Source organism: Myxine glutinosa, chromosome 12 (assembly GCF_964187855.1).
Source record: "Myxine glutinosa chromosome 12, kmMyxGlut1.1, whole genome shotgun sequence".
NCBI lineage: Eukaryota > Metazoa > Chordata > Myxini > Myxiniformes > Myxinidae > Myxine > Myxine glutinosa.
Window position 1 is genome coordinate 65,738,426 of NC_136272.1, and position 17,525 is coordinate 65,755,950.

Genomic DNA, 17,525 nt, shown 5'->3' on the forward strand with positions numbered 1-17,525 from the left:
AACCTTTCCTGGAGTTCTCGTTCCACTCTCCTTTCCTGTGCTTGTTTCTCTTCTCTCCTCTCTTCTGCTTTCCTTTCTTCTTCTTTTAACCTTTCCTGGAGTTCTCGTTCCACTCTCCTTTCCTCTGCTTGTTTCTCTTCTCTCCTCTCTTCTGCTTTCCTTTCTTCTTCTTTGATCCGTTCCTGGCTCCGTAATTGCAACTCCAGTTTCCGGAGCTCAACGTCTTCTGGTTCTTCGGGTAGCCACTCCCAGGCTAACTCGTCCCATGTTCCTAATCCCACCATAGATTGTATCACCGTGGCCTGCAACTCTGCCTTCCTCAAATTAGTTCGGACCTCCACGTTAAAATGTTTGGCCAATTTCAAGAGGTCCGACTTTAGTAACGCTCGGAACTGTGCCTCACTCGGTGTTACCGCAAAGTTCTGTGCCACAAACGCCATGGTGACTATCGTTAACACCTGTTAACCTTCACCCAAGACTTTACCCCAATTTCCCCCAAAAATTTACCAATTAATACTTAATTAATAAATTTTAATTAATAAAAATATTATTTTATTATTTTATACAAATACACTTTTAGATCCCGGACGTAGACCCAATTGCGAATCGTAATTTGGACGAGCCCCCAATTCTGTTACGTGGTCCCCTCAGTGAATACCTGGTCTCGGTGACCCCCGGACCGTGAGAGGAACTTCGCCAGAAAGTTATATTATATATGCGCTTTCTCCACGCAATCCATATGAATTCCACCCAAGAGACAACTGATGTTCAAGGATATATTTCAATGGTAATGATACCATACAATTTCAATGATACAACCACGGAGATTTTCCCCGAGCAATCAACAATAAACAACCATCCACAATTCCCAATCCACAATCAATTCCCTATGATTAAGATGGCCATCTTATATGTGTGTGTCCCCGTGAGTACTCACGACCCCCTTTTGGTCTCGGTCCCGCACAATGTCTCTGGGCCCCTCCTGACCAAGATGATGGTCGGCGTCGCCGCACTCGGGCGGTTGAACGAACCCCGGGTGGACGTGTTTCCACCGGGCAGGTATCGTACCCGGCACCCCGGCTGCAGCCCCCCGTGGCCACGCGAAGCGGGTACGGGAAAGCAAGCCAAAAGCCCCACGCCGCTTGCAAGGCGTGTTAGGCCCCAACGGGCGACCCGTACGCGTCTTTTTAGACGGTGTCGCGAATGGTGCCAAACGCTGGGTCGGTGCACGGCCACACGACAGTTTGACGTCCACCGGGCAGGTATCGTCCCGGTAACTCCTCTCGCCAGACGGGCTCGGGAACGCCGCTTTTCCACACGGCTCAATCAATCCCACCTTTCGTCGGAGCGGGGCGAGGAAGAAGAATACTCGTCGCGTTTCTTCCTCGTGTCTTTTCTTCTTCCGTTTCCGGTCACTTCCGTTTCCGGACACTTTTCAGAAGGGCTCCTGACCCTCCAACCACAACAACCCTTCATCTACTAAACATGGATAAGCAAAGACCTGAATGGTAATTCACATACATTCACATAAATATGTAACACAGTTAAGTTTAATGTGTCAACTCATGTGGTAGAACACAAGGTAAAACCATGGAGGTGAGAGATAGGGCCCGACAGCTAGAAGAAGGTATGAAAAACCAACAATAACAACAACAACAACAATAGCAACAGCCTGCAGTGAATAATACATAAAGTGTTATCCCAAAGGTGTATACACAGTTACATCATAAAGAACCAGCTAAGCAACAAAAGGTGCATTCGAAATGATGCAAATTAATAGGGCAAGGATTGCAAGTTGAAAACCGATTCGGGTCACAAAGGATTGGAGGGAAGACACCAAGTGTCACGTGACAGTAAATTCGGATTTCTTTCACAATGTTATTATAGTCGAATGTATTATCGTCGAATATTGACTACACAAAGCACAAAGGATCAAATTAATAAACTAGGAAAGGGTCTGTGGGAATGGAAGGCCTCAATTCCCACTGTACAGGCCATAATATAGAATCTTATGACTTTCCATGGGAAAGTGTCACAAAAATGGTAGAAAACACGAGATCAGCTCCAAATTGTTTGCGGCGAGTGTAGTCCGTCCGTCACTATTGATTGAGGTAATCCTTCCTTTCCCTCACCTCTTTTGTTAGTCAGTCAAGTGATTTGTTCCTTTTCTGTTCCAGCTCCACTTTCCTCTTCCTCTTTTTTCTGTGTTTCATTCAGCTTGTTCACTCCATGTCATCTTGTCCTCCTCCCCTTGATCTCACTCATTCTCACTTCGACTCATTCTCACATTTTGTTGCTTTCCATCCGGCTTCAGCTCTTCCAAGATCCTCGAGCATGTATACACAATTCGTATCTTATTATAGGCAAGTCAGAAGTGAAAATCGCATGTAATTCTATTAAACTGCGTAACTTTGTCACAAATCTCACACATTCATGTTCAGTGTAAAGTGAAGAAGAAGAAGAAGCGAGTAAAAGGCATACCCATACCATCAGTGGGTACTTGGGAAGATAAAAAAGCATCAAAAGTGACATGTGGGTCTCTCGTACAAGAATAATGCGATAAAATTAGAGAATTCCGGGAAAATTCACACAGATTCATGTTCAGTGTAAAGTGAAGAAGAAGCGAGTAAAAGGCATACCCATACCATTAGTGGGTACTTGGGAAGATAAAAAAGCATCAAAAGTGACATGTGGGTCTCTCGTACAAGAATAATGCGATAAAATTAGAGAATGCGGGCAAAATTCACACCGATTCATGTTCAGGGTAAAGTGAAGAAGAAGAAGCGAGTAAAAGGCATACCCATACCATTAGTGGGTACATGGGAGGATTAAAAAAGCACCAAAAGTGACATGTGGGTCTCTCATACAAGAATAAAGCGATAAAATTAGAGAATTCCGACAAAATTCACACAGATTCATGTTCAGGGTAAAGTGAAGAAGAAGAAGCGAGTAAAAGGCATACCCATACCATTAGTGGGTACTTGGGAAGATAAAAAAGCATCAAAAGTGACATGTGGGTCTCTCGTACAAGAATAATGCGATAAAATTAGAGAATTCCGGCAAAATTCACACAGATTCATGTTCAGTGTAAAGTGAAGAAGAAGCGAGTAAAAGGCATACCCATACCATTAGTGGGTACTTGGGAAGATTTTAAAAAGCACCAAAGTGACATGTGGGTCTCTCGTACAAGAATAATGCGATAAAATTAGAGAATGCCGGCAAAATTCACACCGATTCATGTTCAGGGTAAAGTGAAGAAGAAGAAGCGAGTAAAAGGCATACCCATACCATTAGTGGGTACTTGGGAGGATTAAAAAAAAAAAGCACCAAAAGTGACATGCGGGTCTCTCGTACAAGAATAATGCGATAAAATTAGAGAATTCCGGCAAAATTCACACCGATTCATGTTCAGTGTAAAGGAGAATAAAACGAGTTTCATAATAAAGGAATTAGTAAGAATTTAAAAAATGACCGTTAATCACCTGATGAAGAGCATCTTCAAAGGTCTGAGATGAAAATCACAAGTAATTTGATTAAATGGAATTTCATTATTTGAGGTAGTCTCCTCGTCAATAAGCACGTTGTCTTCTTCATAATGACTTTCTTCATCTAGTTTCTAGAAGCTCGTGTGCATTATTTAGACACAATGTACAGTCACGTGAAAAAGTAAGTACACCCCATGTAAAGTTTTGACTTTTTCAACATATTTCAACATACAGCTATTTGATCTTCATTTCAACAATATTGATAGATAAAGGTGATATAATATAACAAATATCATGAAACATTTACATTTTGTAGTCCATTGTATAATTTAAATTACATCCCATCCCCTCCCCTCCAACTTTGTCAAAGCCTCCCTCCCTGCTCTCTCTCCACTTATCACTGCAACAATAAACTCCTCCCTGTCTACAGGCATCGTCCCACCTTCCCTCAAAATTGCTGCTGTTACCCCCATTCTAAAAAAACCTGGACTAAACCCTGACACCCTAAACAACTTCAGACCCATCTCCAACCTACCCTTTCTGTCAAAAGTTTTGGAACGCGCTGTAGCCACTCAACTCAAACATCACCTCTCTGCCAATAACCTGTATGAAACATTCCAATCCGGATTCCGGTCCAACCACAGTACTGAAACTGCTCTCCTCAAAATCACCAACGACCTTCTCCTCTCCTCTGACGCTGGCAACCTCAACATTCTCGTCCTCCTCGACCTCAGCGCTGCCTTTGACACCATCGATCACACTATCCTCCTCACCCGACTTGAATCCACCTTTAACGTTACCGGCACTGCCCTCTCTTGGATTAAATCATACCTCTCTGACAGATGCCAGTTCATCTCCATCAATAACTGCAAATCCCCCACTGCTCCCCTCCCCCAAGGTGTCCCCCAAGGTTCAGTTCTTGGCCCCCTCCTCTTCATCCTTTACCTGTCCCCGCTCGGTCACTTAATCCGCCGTCATGGTCTCCAATTCCACTGCTTCGCCGATGACATCCAGCTTTTCATCTCCACCAAGTCCGTCTCCACCGACACCCACTCTATCCTGAGAAACTGCATCACTGAAATAAAATCCTGGCTTCAAATCAACTTCCTCAAGCTTAACTGTGATAAATCTGAAATAATCATCATTGGCCCAAAAACGCTCACAAAATCCACCCATAACTTTGCCCTCAACATCGACGATATCCCAGTATCCACCTCCCCTCACATCCGGAATCTTGGTGTCATCTTTGACCAAACCCTTTCCTTCGACAAATACACTAAACAGATCACAAAGTCAGCCTTCTTTCACCTGAAAAACATTGCCCGTCTCCGCTCATCCCTCTCCTCCACGACTGCAGAAACCCTCATCCACGCCTTCATCACCTCCCGTCTGGACTACTGCAATAGCCTCCTCTATGGTTCACCCTCAAAAATCACCAATAAACTCCAATACATTCAGAACTCCGCTGCCCGTCTACTCACCCATTCCCGGACCCGTGACCACATCACCCCCGTCCTATACAAGCTTCACTGGCTCCCCATCCCCCAGAGAATCCAGTACAAAATCCTCCTCTTGACATACAAAGCCCTCCATAACCTGGCCCCATCCTACCTGGCTGACCTCCTCTCCAGACACACTCCCACCCGCAACCTCCGCTCTGCTGGTACCAACCTCCTGACCCCCTCCATCCGGACCAAATTCAGATCCTGGGGGGACAGGGCCTTCTCCATCGCTGCTCCCACCCTCTGGAACTCACTACCTCACACCATCAGAGACTCCTCCTCACTCACCACATTCAAAACATCACTAAAGACCCACCTGTTCAACACTGCATTCAACATTCAACCCACAGCATTTAACCCCTGACTATCTCTTCTCCTTCTCCCTCCTTTTGCTTTAAATATTTCCCTATTGATTCTTGTCTTTTTGCAATTGTTGTTTTCATGTATTGTTATGCATTATGTTTGCCACTCTGTCAAAATGCCTTTGGGCTTCTGGAAAAGCGCTATACAAAATAAATGAATTATTATTATTATTATTATTATTATTAAATAAACATAGATGCAAATTTCGCATGTGGAAAAAGTAAGTACACCCTTGGCTCTAATAGGTGGTATTGCCCGCTTTGGCAGAAACAACCTCTAGTAGGCATTTCTTATAACTGTCTACAAGTCTCTCAGATCGACTGGGAGAAATTTTTGCCCACTCCTCCATGCAGAATTATTTCAGCTGTGCGATGTTTGAGGGGTTTCTTGCATGCACAGCTCATTTCAAATCCCCCCACAACATCACGATGGGATTCAGATCCGACTTTGACTTGGTCATTCCAGAACCCTCCATTTCTTTCTTTTCAGCCATTCCTTGGTGGATTTAATGGTATGTTTAGGGTCATTGTCATGTTGCAAGGTCCACCTTCGGTTGAGCTTCAACTTTCCGACAGATGGCCTCACATTATCCTCAAGCACCCTCTGGTACAATGAAGAATTCATAGTGGATTCTATGATGGTGAGCTGCCCAGGCCCTGATGCAGCAAAGCTGCCCCAAACCATAATATTTCCACCACCATGCTTTACAGTTGGTATCAGGTTCTTGTGGTCAAATGCTGTCTTTGGTTTTTGCCAAACATATCTGCTGGTATTGTGGCCAAATAGCTCTACCTTTGACTCATCTGTCCAGAGCACATTGTTCTAGAAGTGCTAGTCTTTGCCTCGGTGTTCTTTGGCAAACTTTAGTCTTGCCCTGATTTTCTTTCTGGACAGCAAAGGTTTCCTCCTGGCACACCTCCCATGTAGATCAAATTTGTGCAGCCTCTTTCTCATGGTCAACTCAAGCACTTTGACATCAACAGTGGTAAGAGCTACCTGTAGGTCCCGTGATGACATTCTGGGGTTCTTAGAGACCTTTCAGCATCTTGCGGTCTGCTCTCGGGCTGAACTTGCTGGGGCGGCCTGGCCTGAACAAGTTGGCAGTTGTTTGGAATCTTCTGCACTTGTAGATGATCTTCCAGACAGTCGAATGATTGATTTCAAATTGTTTGGACATCTTTTTAAATCCCTTCCCAGACTCGTAGGCATATATACCCTTCTTTCTGAAGGCCTCAGAGAGCTCTTTTGATCTCGGCATGGTGACGCCGCACACTTCAACAACAAAGAGCAAACCAAACTAAATGTCTGAGGTTTAAATAAGACAGGTTCCTCCAAGATCCTCTCTAACGATGTTCTAATCATTTGCACCTGAGCTGGTGCACCTGATTCTAATTTTAGGTATTTGAAGTAGTGATAAATGTAGGGGTGTACTTACTTTTTCCACATGCGAAATTTGCATTTATGTTTATTTAAATTATACAATGGACTACAAAATGTAAATGTTTCATGATATTTGTTATATTATATCACCTTTATCTATCAATATTGTTGAAATGAAGATCAAATGGCTGTATGTTGAAATATGTTGAAAAAGTCAAAACTTTACATGGGGTGTACTTACTTTTTCACGTGACTGTACATACTTCTGGAAAAAAAAATGAATCCACACACTGTTGTTTCACTGTACACTGTCCGCAAGATACTTGCTGCACAAGGAATAGGGATGGCCTTCTGTAGCACTGCGCTCCATAGGGTTACGAATAGTCGGACCCCTATTATAGAGAGCCCCCTTCCTCCTTCCCAAAATTACTACCCCCTTATTTTACTCCCCATTGTCCCGGAATATGTGTGCGAAATTTTGTTGTGATCATGTGTGCCTTCATAAGTATCTTCCCTCCCATTCTCGCTTTTCCTTCCCCAAAACCTACCACCACCTTATCGCCGCCCCTGTATGACACTCCCAAAGGGACCCTATTATATCTGCCAGATTTGGCGGCCCTACAATATTCCGTTATTGAGATGTGGACGATATAAGGGAACAGAAAGACAGACAAACAGAAAAATGCAGTGTGACGATGATTGAAAGATGTTTGTTTGCTTACACAACACATGGAATAATACAATAGATCAATGATTAATTGAAAGATGTTTGCTTGCACAACACATGAAATAATACAATAGATCAAAGATTATTGAAGATGTTTGCTTACACAACACATGGAATAATACAATTGATCAAAGATTATTGAAGATGTTTGCTTACACAACACATGGAAGAATACAATTGATCAAAGATTATTGAAAGATGTTTGCTTACACAATACATGGAATAATACAATAGATCAATGATTATTGAAAGACGTTTGCTTACACAATACATGGAATAATACAATAGATCAATGATTATTGAAAAATGCTTGCTTACACAATACATGGAATAATACAATACATCAATGATTATTGAAAGATGTTTGCTTACACAATACATGGAATAATTACAATAGATCAATGATTATTGAAAGACGTTTGCTTACACAATATATGGAATAATGCAATACATCAATGATTATAGAAAGACGTTTGCTCACACAATACATGGAATAATAGAATAGATCAATGATTTATTGAAAGACGTTTGCTTAGACAATACATGGAATAATAGAATAGATCAATGATAATTGAAAGACGTTTGCTTACACAATACATGGAATAATACAATAGATCAATGATTAATTGAAAGACGTTTGCTTACACAATACATGGAATAATACAATATATCAATGATTATTGTAAGACGTTTGCTTACACAATACGTGGAATAATACAATAGATCAATCATTATTGAAGGATGTTTGCTTACAGAATACATGGAATAATACAATAGATCAATGATTATTGAAGGATGTTTGCTTACAGAATACATGAAATAATACAATAGATCAGGTATTTTTGATTACTGTTAATAATAATAACAATATTTCAGGTTTTTAACCTTTCTGAGCGGAGGCAAGACTTGGTAAAGTTTAACCAGCACGTGAGTAAAAATTCATTTTGTGTTGTTTTTGATAAAAACATCATTTCCATTGCTCTATCGGGTTTTTGTTGTTCTACCGAGCATGCTTTTTCAAATTGACACCAATTTAGGCTCATGTAATGTCTGTTTTAAAGGGTTCAACAAACCCCCATCGATTCACACAGGAAAAGTTTTGTTTTTTTCAGTTAGTGATTGATAAGTCTGGGGCCTGAAATGCAAGTGATTGATAAATTATGTATAAAGTCAATGGATGGTATTAAGGGGAATTTGTATTATAAAAAAATCTTCACCCAACTTTGTTTCCATACTTCTTTTCCAATAAATCATCATCATCAATGCTTGTTTTTTGTTTTAAAAAAATCAAAATATCAAAGGTCAAGGTTGCATAAAATCGTCAATTTTCATTCGAATGACCTGAAATTTAAAGAATTTGCATATTTGGTTAAGGAATTGGTTCACCAATCAAAAGCTAGAAGCTGATTGTTTTTTTAGATCAAAAGGTCAAAGGTCCAGGCTGCATAAAATCGTCAATTTTCGTTTTGTATTTTTTAAACCGTTTCCGTCATGTTTAACATACGGAAGAAGAAGATGTCCGAATACAAAGCGGACGCAGGCGTTGCATGTTCCGATGCTTTCTAGTTTTACTTTTTTTGTTGCACTTGTCAAATTATTGGTGTAAATGTTTTTCACTTTTCTCCTCTGTAATTGTGAAATTTTATGTTATCCCAACATGTTAATTATCACCTTTTATCCAAACAATCATTGTTTTATTTTGCAAGAGCTTGTAAGGCCACAGACTTTCTGATCAACCTTCGTACTATGTATATTTTCTGACTGACAGAGTCCGAGAATCTCTGAATACCGTGAGATGTCTGATGGTAGGTGCTATTTTTTATTTATTTATTGTAATCAGGTGGTGGATTTCACCTGGCCCGACCTGCACGCTCCACCACTGGATATGATCTGTAGCCTTTGCAAGTCTGTCGATTCGTGGCTGAACTCTCACCCGCAGCACGTCGTCGTAATCCAGAGCAAGGTCAGTGTAGCTCATTTGTTTTGTATTTCTGTGTTTTTGTTTTGATCGTCCCCAAAAGAACCACAAGCAGCCTCAAACCAAGCAATGTAGAGGTGACAAACCATGCTATGAACCGAGTCTACACCAGACAGATGCTTTGGATCGTACTTGATTTTGGTGTTTTGTTGTAAATGTTCAGGGTATTTATTTGATTTTGAGTTCCATTTATTTATTTGCACCATGTTAACGAGGCAATTGATTGATTTCCCTACTTTGGCCTTTATTTTCACTTTTTGAATACTTATTTCTATTTTGTTGTTTATCAATTTCCTCCCCATTTATATATGTTGACTATTGAAGTCGCCAAGACGGACTTCTGGGTTTTGTGCCTTTGGCAGTGCTGGGAGTGGTCATACCACATGTGGTGCCTTGTAGTCATTGGTTATCGCTGGTTCTTCTAAATATTCTCACCATTGCTGCAGAAAGTTCCATAATTCTGGCCTCTTACTGAATGAAGTACGTTAGACTTTTCGTGATGGTAGGAAGCAATGCCGTGCTTATGGGAGTAGATAGCTGCAAATAAATTGATGCCATCAACGTGGTAGCGGCTGGCATGTAATACATCTCTCATGTTTCTTGTACTGCGAGGATGTCGATATTGTGGTCTTGAGGGGTTCTTGAGAGAAAGTTGCACTTCACAGGTGCTGGGCCTTCAATATTCAATCGATAAACACGTAGGCTTTTGTACCTATTTTCTGAGTAGCTTGGCACTAAATAGAGCCTTTTGTGTGTTACTATTTGCCAATTTGACATTATTTTGTGTTTAAGAACACTCACCAGGTACACCACAGGAATGTTGTCATCTGCCACACATTATTACAATAAATTTGTATTGTAAAATTACTGTAAAAAAATAACATATTGTAAATATGATTAACTGTAAAACTTTCTGACCATTCTCAGGAAGCTACCTTAACGCCGGCGAGCCTGGCATCTCACTCAAGCAGATTGGCAGAGCAAGGTCACAGATTGGGACTGCAAACATCCATTTCTCTTCAGGATTTGTCTCCTACATCTACCGCCCTTGATGTTAACTCAGCGTGGGAATTCTTCCACAGGAACCTGCTCTCTCTTATGCACAGATCCATCCCATCTCAATCCTACACCTCTTCCCACCGATGGTACACTGAATCCTGTGGTGAGGCAGTTGCTCTGAAACAACTTGCCTTCTCTTCCTGGAAGGCAATTCTGTCCGAAAGAAATCTCAGTGCATTCCAAAAAGTCCGCAACAAGTATGTGTCCAGAAAGAAAACAACATCTGTCCAACCTCAAGAATGAACTTTCAAACTTGTCTCCGGAGTATGCTCCCCTTCCATCCCTCCCCTCTCTTCAAGTGGCACTGCTGCCGACTCTGCTCCTGAGAAGGCTGAATGACTCAATTTTGTTTTTGCTTCTAAATCTTGTGTCCCCAACCTCTCACTCTCAAAAACTATCCTTCGCAATCTTACCCAACTGCACGTGGACTCTGTCTTTTGCACCTGAAAAGATGGAGAAGGTTCTTTCAACCCTCGACTCTGAATCTGCTGCTTTTGCACATCCTCTCTCTGTCCTTAGCCCATTAGCCCAAGGTTATCTTCCATCTGCTTGGAAATCTGCCAACATCAATACATTAAATAAAAATAGGGGAAATGACCCTGGGCTCACCTGGTAGAACCAGGAAACCACTAGTTGGATGGCCCACAAAATATGTGACTGAGAAGAAAGTAAACACCTATTTTGGAGCGCAACCCCCTAATTTTTTAATGCCATGAACATACTTTTGTCCATCATGGGTGAAGAAGGTTGTGGTCAAGTTTCATCAAAATCATGTGTGGAGTTACATAAAAGAAGTTCCGAGTGTTTAGATACAGCCTGACTGACTCACAGACTGACCGACACCACACGATGCAAATACCTCACCTGAACATTTTTTGTTCCAGGTGACCTGAAATGGTAGAACAACTAATCACCACCTTAACTACAAACCTATCAACTTACTTCCAATCATCAGCGAGGTCATTGAATCCATCATCACAGTTGATATGAAATCCTTCCTTTTCTCCAACAACCACATCTCAGATCATCAATTCGGATTTAGACCAGGCCACTCCACCTTGGACATGCTGCTTCTCCTCACCCAACAATGGGTTGATGCCCTCAATGTCAGACATGAGCCTTCTCTCTGGACATATCTTGTGCTTTTGATACAGTCTGGCATCCCGCCTTGCTGTCCAAACTGTCTGCCGATGGCATCCAGAGCTAACTCCACACACGGCTTACTGACTTCACCTACTCTCAGAGCCAAAGTGCGGCTCTTACAGAATCCTTTCATCTCCTCTCCCTGTCAAGACTGGATTGCCCCAAGGCCAGTTCTATTCCTGATCTTCATCAATGATCTCTCTGTCTCTCTGGAAAATCCTCTTTAACCATTTCCTGATGACTCCACCCTTTGACGTAACATCCCTCATCCTTCAGACAGGCAGATTGCAGCCTCTACCCTCTCTTCAGAATTTGACAAAATCACAAGATGGTCAAACACTTGGGCTATGTCTTTAAATCCTGACAAATCTCACACTCTCACTATCTCTCTCCGAAAGGACCGTATGGTAAACCCTCCCATCTACTTTTTTAACAATCCTCTTGAGGAGGTTCAGTCATTCAAACTCCTGGTTCTCACGATCAGCCATGATCTTTCTTTGGCAAACCACATTTCAAATCAAAGATGGCCTCCAAAGTAATGGGCATCATCCGGCGTAAAAACTCCTTCCTAGGCATGCCTGAACTCCTATCCACCTACAAGGACTTCATCCACAGCTTTATGGAGTCTCTGAATACCGTGAGTATTCACGGTATTCACGGCATCAATCATTTTTTACTTTACTTTTTTTATGACATTGTAGTCAAAATGTTGATTTTAATGTGGATAATAAAGATAATAATAAATTTCAAGTTCAAGGAGTGCTGCTCTCCCCTCTGGGCTGGCTCCCCTGCCTCACATCTTGCTCTCAGCTTGAGGGTGTGGAAACCAAGGCCTTTAAGATTATTGGATTCTCCCACGACGCAGCTGAGTCTATGGGCCTACCACTTTGCCATCGTAGACAGGTCTGTGGTCTCTCTGTCTTCTATCGCCACCTTTCTGGTCTTGTATCCTCTGCTCTTTCCGATCTGTCAACCCCCTTCTGGTGAAACTACCTAAATCCAGGATCACTGCTCATCTCCACTCATTCGTTCCATTTTTTCCCCCAACTGTGGAACCATCTTCCACACTCTCTTCAATCTCATCCCTCCCTTCATGTCTTCACGATCATCTGTTCACCACCATCTCAGATCATCCCCAATGCAAAAACATGATCTTTTCTATCCCCGTTAACCCCCTCCCCACCCCAATCCCTCCTTCTTCCAAATTTCTAGTTTTCCCTTCTGAGATTTTCTTTCTGTATCCATCTTGTCCACCACATGCATCCTTTCCTGTCTCCCCCCCAATCCTCCCCACACCCATTGTTTGTCCGCCCACCTCTGCCTTGGCTTTCAGCTCCGCTGTCAGTGTTTCCCCCCTCTCTGCTCTTCCTTTTGTCCTGTTGCATCCTGATCCGTTCATCGTACTAGTACTAACTCTTCCATGAGCCTCCACTATGTATACAAAATAAAATAAATAAGTATATTAAAGGCGTTTGAGCACGATTAATAAAACTAAATTGGTCTTTTGGTATTTATGACTGCAATGCTAATTTTCTGCTCGGTAGAAGTAGACAAATGAAAGATAACAGAGTATTGAAGGTACTTTTAGAGCAACACAAAATACATTGAAGATGGGCAACTACCCAAACGCAAGGACCATGACAGGATATCTTTGACCTGACGCTTCCTTCCTATGCATTCAGTGCTCTCTTTACCTATGGCCACATAATTCCGGTCACTTAGATGTATGATCCTTATTCCTCAGGTGATATTTGGGGTCATTCAGATGTGTTAAGGTTGTTATTAAATGTATGATGCACAATGATTGGTGAAATTGTATTTCAGGGAAACAAAGGAAACACCGGCCTGGTCGTGGCATGTTATATGCACTACAGCAACATCTGTGCGAGGTAAAACAACGCAACCTGCAAACACTGTTTATGTGTCGTAATGCATTTATTCATGTTCATTCATTCATTCAATGCCATATCTGCAAAGATCATAGTTTCACTATGAAGGATTTATCGTTAACTACACGTTGATCATTATGTCTGTATGGGATCAACTGTTAAGTGCTTTTGTCCAACATTGCTTATTAACCCAGTTTGCGGAGAAGTGCAGTGTTCGACCTCTTTTTACCTGCGACATATCGCAGGTATATACAAGAGCTCTGCGTGTTTGTTGTTGTTGTTGTGGTTCTTGTTGGGGGTTCATTTTTTAAATGTGCACCCATTGGTTGGACAGCTGCTTCACCCCACACACATTTGTGTCGATAGGGTTCCACGTGAAGTATTGACATGGGCATTGAGGAAGTTAGGAGTGCAGGAATGGTTGATCAGATTAGTGATGTCAATGTACAAAAGAGCGCGCACAGCTGTAAGGACGAAGGACGGGAACAGTGGTGAGTTTGAGGTGAAGGTGGGAGTGCATCAGGGGTCGGTACTAAGTCCACTACTATTTGTAGCTGTGATGGAGGTGCTGGCTCGGAACGTAAAGGAGGGTTTACCGTGGGAGTTGTTGTATGCAGATGATCTGGTGTTGATTGCAGAAAGTATGGATGGACTGAAGGAGAAGATGAACAAGTGGAAGGAATGTATGGAGACAAAAGGTCTGAAGGTGAATATCGGAAAAACGAAGGCGATGGCAAGTGGTAAAGCATGTGGTGAGGTGGAAAGAACTGGGAAGTGGCCGTGTGCTGTGTGCAGGAAGGGTGTCGGAGTGAACTCCATTCAATGTACAATGTGCGCTGAGTGGGTTCATCAAAAATGTAGTGGTTTGAGAGGGTCATTAACCAGTGTGGCAGCTGCATTCAAGTGTAAGGTGTGCACAGAGGGAGCTGCAGATGGAGGAAATGTTGAGTTGGATTTTGGAGACGGCGTGAAGCTGGAAGGTGTGAAAACATTTTGTTACCTAGGAGACATGCTGAATGGAGAAGGTGGATCAGACTCGGCAACGGTTGCTAGAGTGAGATGTGCATGGAAGAAGTTTCGGGAACTGAGTGGCGTGCTGACGAGGAGGGGAGTGCCGTTTAAGCTGAAGGGAATGGTGTATGCTGCATGTGTGAGAAGTGTTATGATTTATGGGAGCGAGACATGGGTAATGAACATAGAGCAGCAACGAAGGCTGGAAAAGGGTGGAAATGCGAATGGTTCGGTGGATGTGCGGAGTATCGTTGAGAGAGAGGAAGACAAATGATGAATTGCGAAAGATGATGGGAATAGAGCCTGTGATTGATGCTGTGAAGAGAAACAGCAAGACTTGGCTAAAGATGGTCGAAGAAGAAATGCGGGCAAGGGGGTTAACAAGGGGAGATGCAGAAAATAGGGCAAAATGGAGAAGATTGTCATGGGGACCGCAAGGCTAACCCCTGCTCTTGCAGGGAAAATGGCCTTGAAATGCCTGTTGTTGTTGTTGTTGTTGTTTAATCCACCCACATGGCACCCATAACAAATAATATTGCTGCCTTCTTGGTTTTCTGGTAGGCCTAAGACATCATACCTGTAGGCCTCTGCTGATTATACACTGCCTGGGTTTGTTGCGTTAGATTGGAAGGAGGGGTGGGGATGCCTTCACATGTTAGGTAACATCTTAGAGGGTGTGAAATGACCCAGCTGTCCGCCAGACTCATAATTGATGTTGAACCAAACCATGAAGACCCTCAGAGATGAATTGCATAACACCTTCAACACCAAGGATGATGGAGTTGAGTGGACAAAGGAGGCCAAAAAAAAATATTTTGTGTCACTGGTTGTGACCACAGTGCGGTCATTGGTGTTAAGTAATTATTCCAAAATGGTGGAGGAGGTGAAAGTAGTGGAACATTTGAGGACAATAGTGGTGCAAGGCTGTTGGATTTTAGGAAGGCAAACAGAAGTGATTTGGGAGCTTTACATTTTGTAAAGTCAATGAGTGGGCATTCTGCAATGGAGAGGTGGGCAATCTTCAAGGAGCAAATGTGTAGGGTGCAGAGTAGTGAGGATTCCAGTGAGTTATGTGGAAAAGATATGTGACAATTAAATAAATGACTCAAACCAATTATCTTCTTCCTGATGCAAATATACTCATCGTTTAAAGTAAATAATGACCTAAGAAAAATATTTATGATCCTTATTTTTAATAATATTTTTACTATATTTATGATCTGGACAAAGACCTTTTATAATAGCCGGCGAAGCCGGTGTTGTCAATAAACGCGTACGTATTATGTCGAAAACCAGATTATGCTGTATCCCTTGGCTCGAGAATTCCGAAGCGCAATGGAGGCCGCCATCTTGCGGATGCGGAAGTATGCATAACAAATTGAAAAACGTTCAATAGGAGTTTCTTTCACCCGTCTTTGTTTGATTCACAATCTTATGCACCTCCAATTTATTATTAAAATACTTTAAGACCAACCTCGGCCCGCACGGGCCTGGTTATCTTCAACGAAAAGCGTCACCAAACACCGGAACCAATGAGATTTGAGCATTTGAAAAAATATTTCTAAAACCAAATCACGCAATGGAGGCCGCCATCGACCGGATGCGGAAGTTTGCATAAAACAATTGCGAAAAAGTTCAATAGGAGTTTGTTTCACCCGTCGTTGTTTGATTCACAATCTAATGCACCTCTAATTTGTAATTAAAATACTTTAAGACCAACCTCGGCCCACATGGGCCTGGTTATCTTCAACGAAAAGCGTCACCAAACACTGGGAACCAATGAGATTCGAGCATTTGAAAAAATATTTCTAAAACCAAATCACGCAATGGAGGCCGCCATCGACCGGATGCGGAAGTTTGCATAAAACAGTTGCGAAAAAGTTCAATAGGAGTTTGTTTCGCCCGTCTTTGTTTGATTCACAATCTAATGCACCTCTAATTTGTAATTAAAATACGTTAAGACCAACCTCGTTATCTTCAACGAAAATCGTCACCAAACACCGGAACCAATGAGATTCGAGCATTTGAAAAATATTTTAAAAAAGCTTATTACGCGTTTCGGAGGGTGAAAACGGCGTCAAATATTCTAAAATTGACGAAGAATTATTTTTTAGAAATCTCTCGGCCGTCGGGGATAGTTTTTCATGGCCGGAAATATCCGAAGTGGAGACGGAATTCACCGAATTAATCAAGAAGTAAATTTTATCAATTTTAATCTCATCCAGAATGCAAATGGTACCTACTACACCTACTACACCTACTACACCTACTACACCTTCTACACCGACGGTACCTACTACACCTACCTACTACCAACTACCTAACCTACTGATGCCACAGTGATGGGTAAAATAGTGGCAAGAGGCTTTGGCTTCGCCGGCTCATTGCGGCTTTGCAGTCGGGTACTACTACTAGTAGCCGGCGAAGCCGGTGTTGTGAATGAACGCATACGTATTATGCTGAAAAGCCAGATGTTGCTGGATCCTTTGAGAATTTCGACGCTTTGACGCACGAAATCACACCATGGAGGCCGCCATCTTGCGGATGCGGAAGTATGCATAAACAATTGCGAAAAAGTTCAATCGGAGTTTGTTTCACCCGTCTTTTTTTGATTCACAATCTTATGTTGAAAAGCCAGATTTTGCAGGATCCTTTGAGAATTTCGAAGCTTTGACACACCAAATCCACTGATCTCTATACTAACTGGATAGGAAGGGAAGCTCATTTTTTAAAGCCATTTGTCCGCCATCTTTGCTCCCCCACGATTTCCCAAAACGAATGTCATTTACCGACGTAATGTGATTCCTCTTCTTCATTCAAAGCGACCGCTGCGGTTTTTATAACCGTAAGCAGCGTCCGATGGCATTTCATCAATCCTGTAATAATGCTTTTTCAACCCTGGAACGGATTAAAATCAATTCGGAATGATATAAAATAAAGTGGGAAGGTGGAATTTTCGTAGGAAATATGCTGATAATTAAATATTAA

General features: G+C 42.1%; 1 protein-coding gene across 14 annotated transcripts in view; it reads left to right on the top strand.

Annotated features, from left to right (window-relative positions):
- LOC137437491 (tensin-3-like) overlaps positions 1–17,525 on the top strand; it is a 376,468-nt gene that overhangs the window by 216,348 nt on the left and 142,595 nt on the right. For all 14 annotated transcript variants that reach the window (XM_078766918.1, XM_078766921.1, XM_078766912.1 and 11 more), the window contains 3 exons: positions 8,334–8,384; positions 9,298–9,420; positions 13,462–13,526. In XM_078766918.1, the coding sequence (XP_078623044.1) occupies positions 8,334–8,384; positions 9,298–9,420; positions 13,462–13,526 (239 nt within the window). The remainder of the gene's footprint in view (positions 1–8,333; positions 8,385–9,297; positions 9,421–13,461; positions 13,527–17,525) is intronic.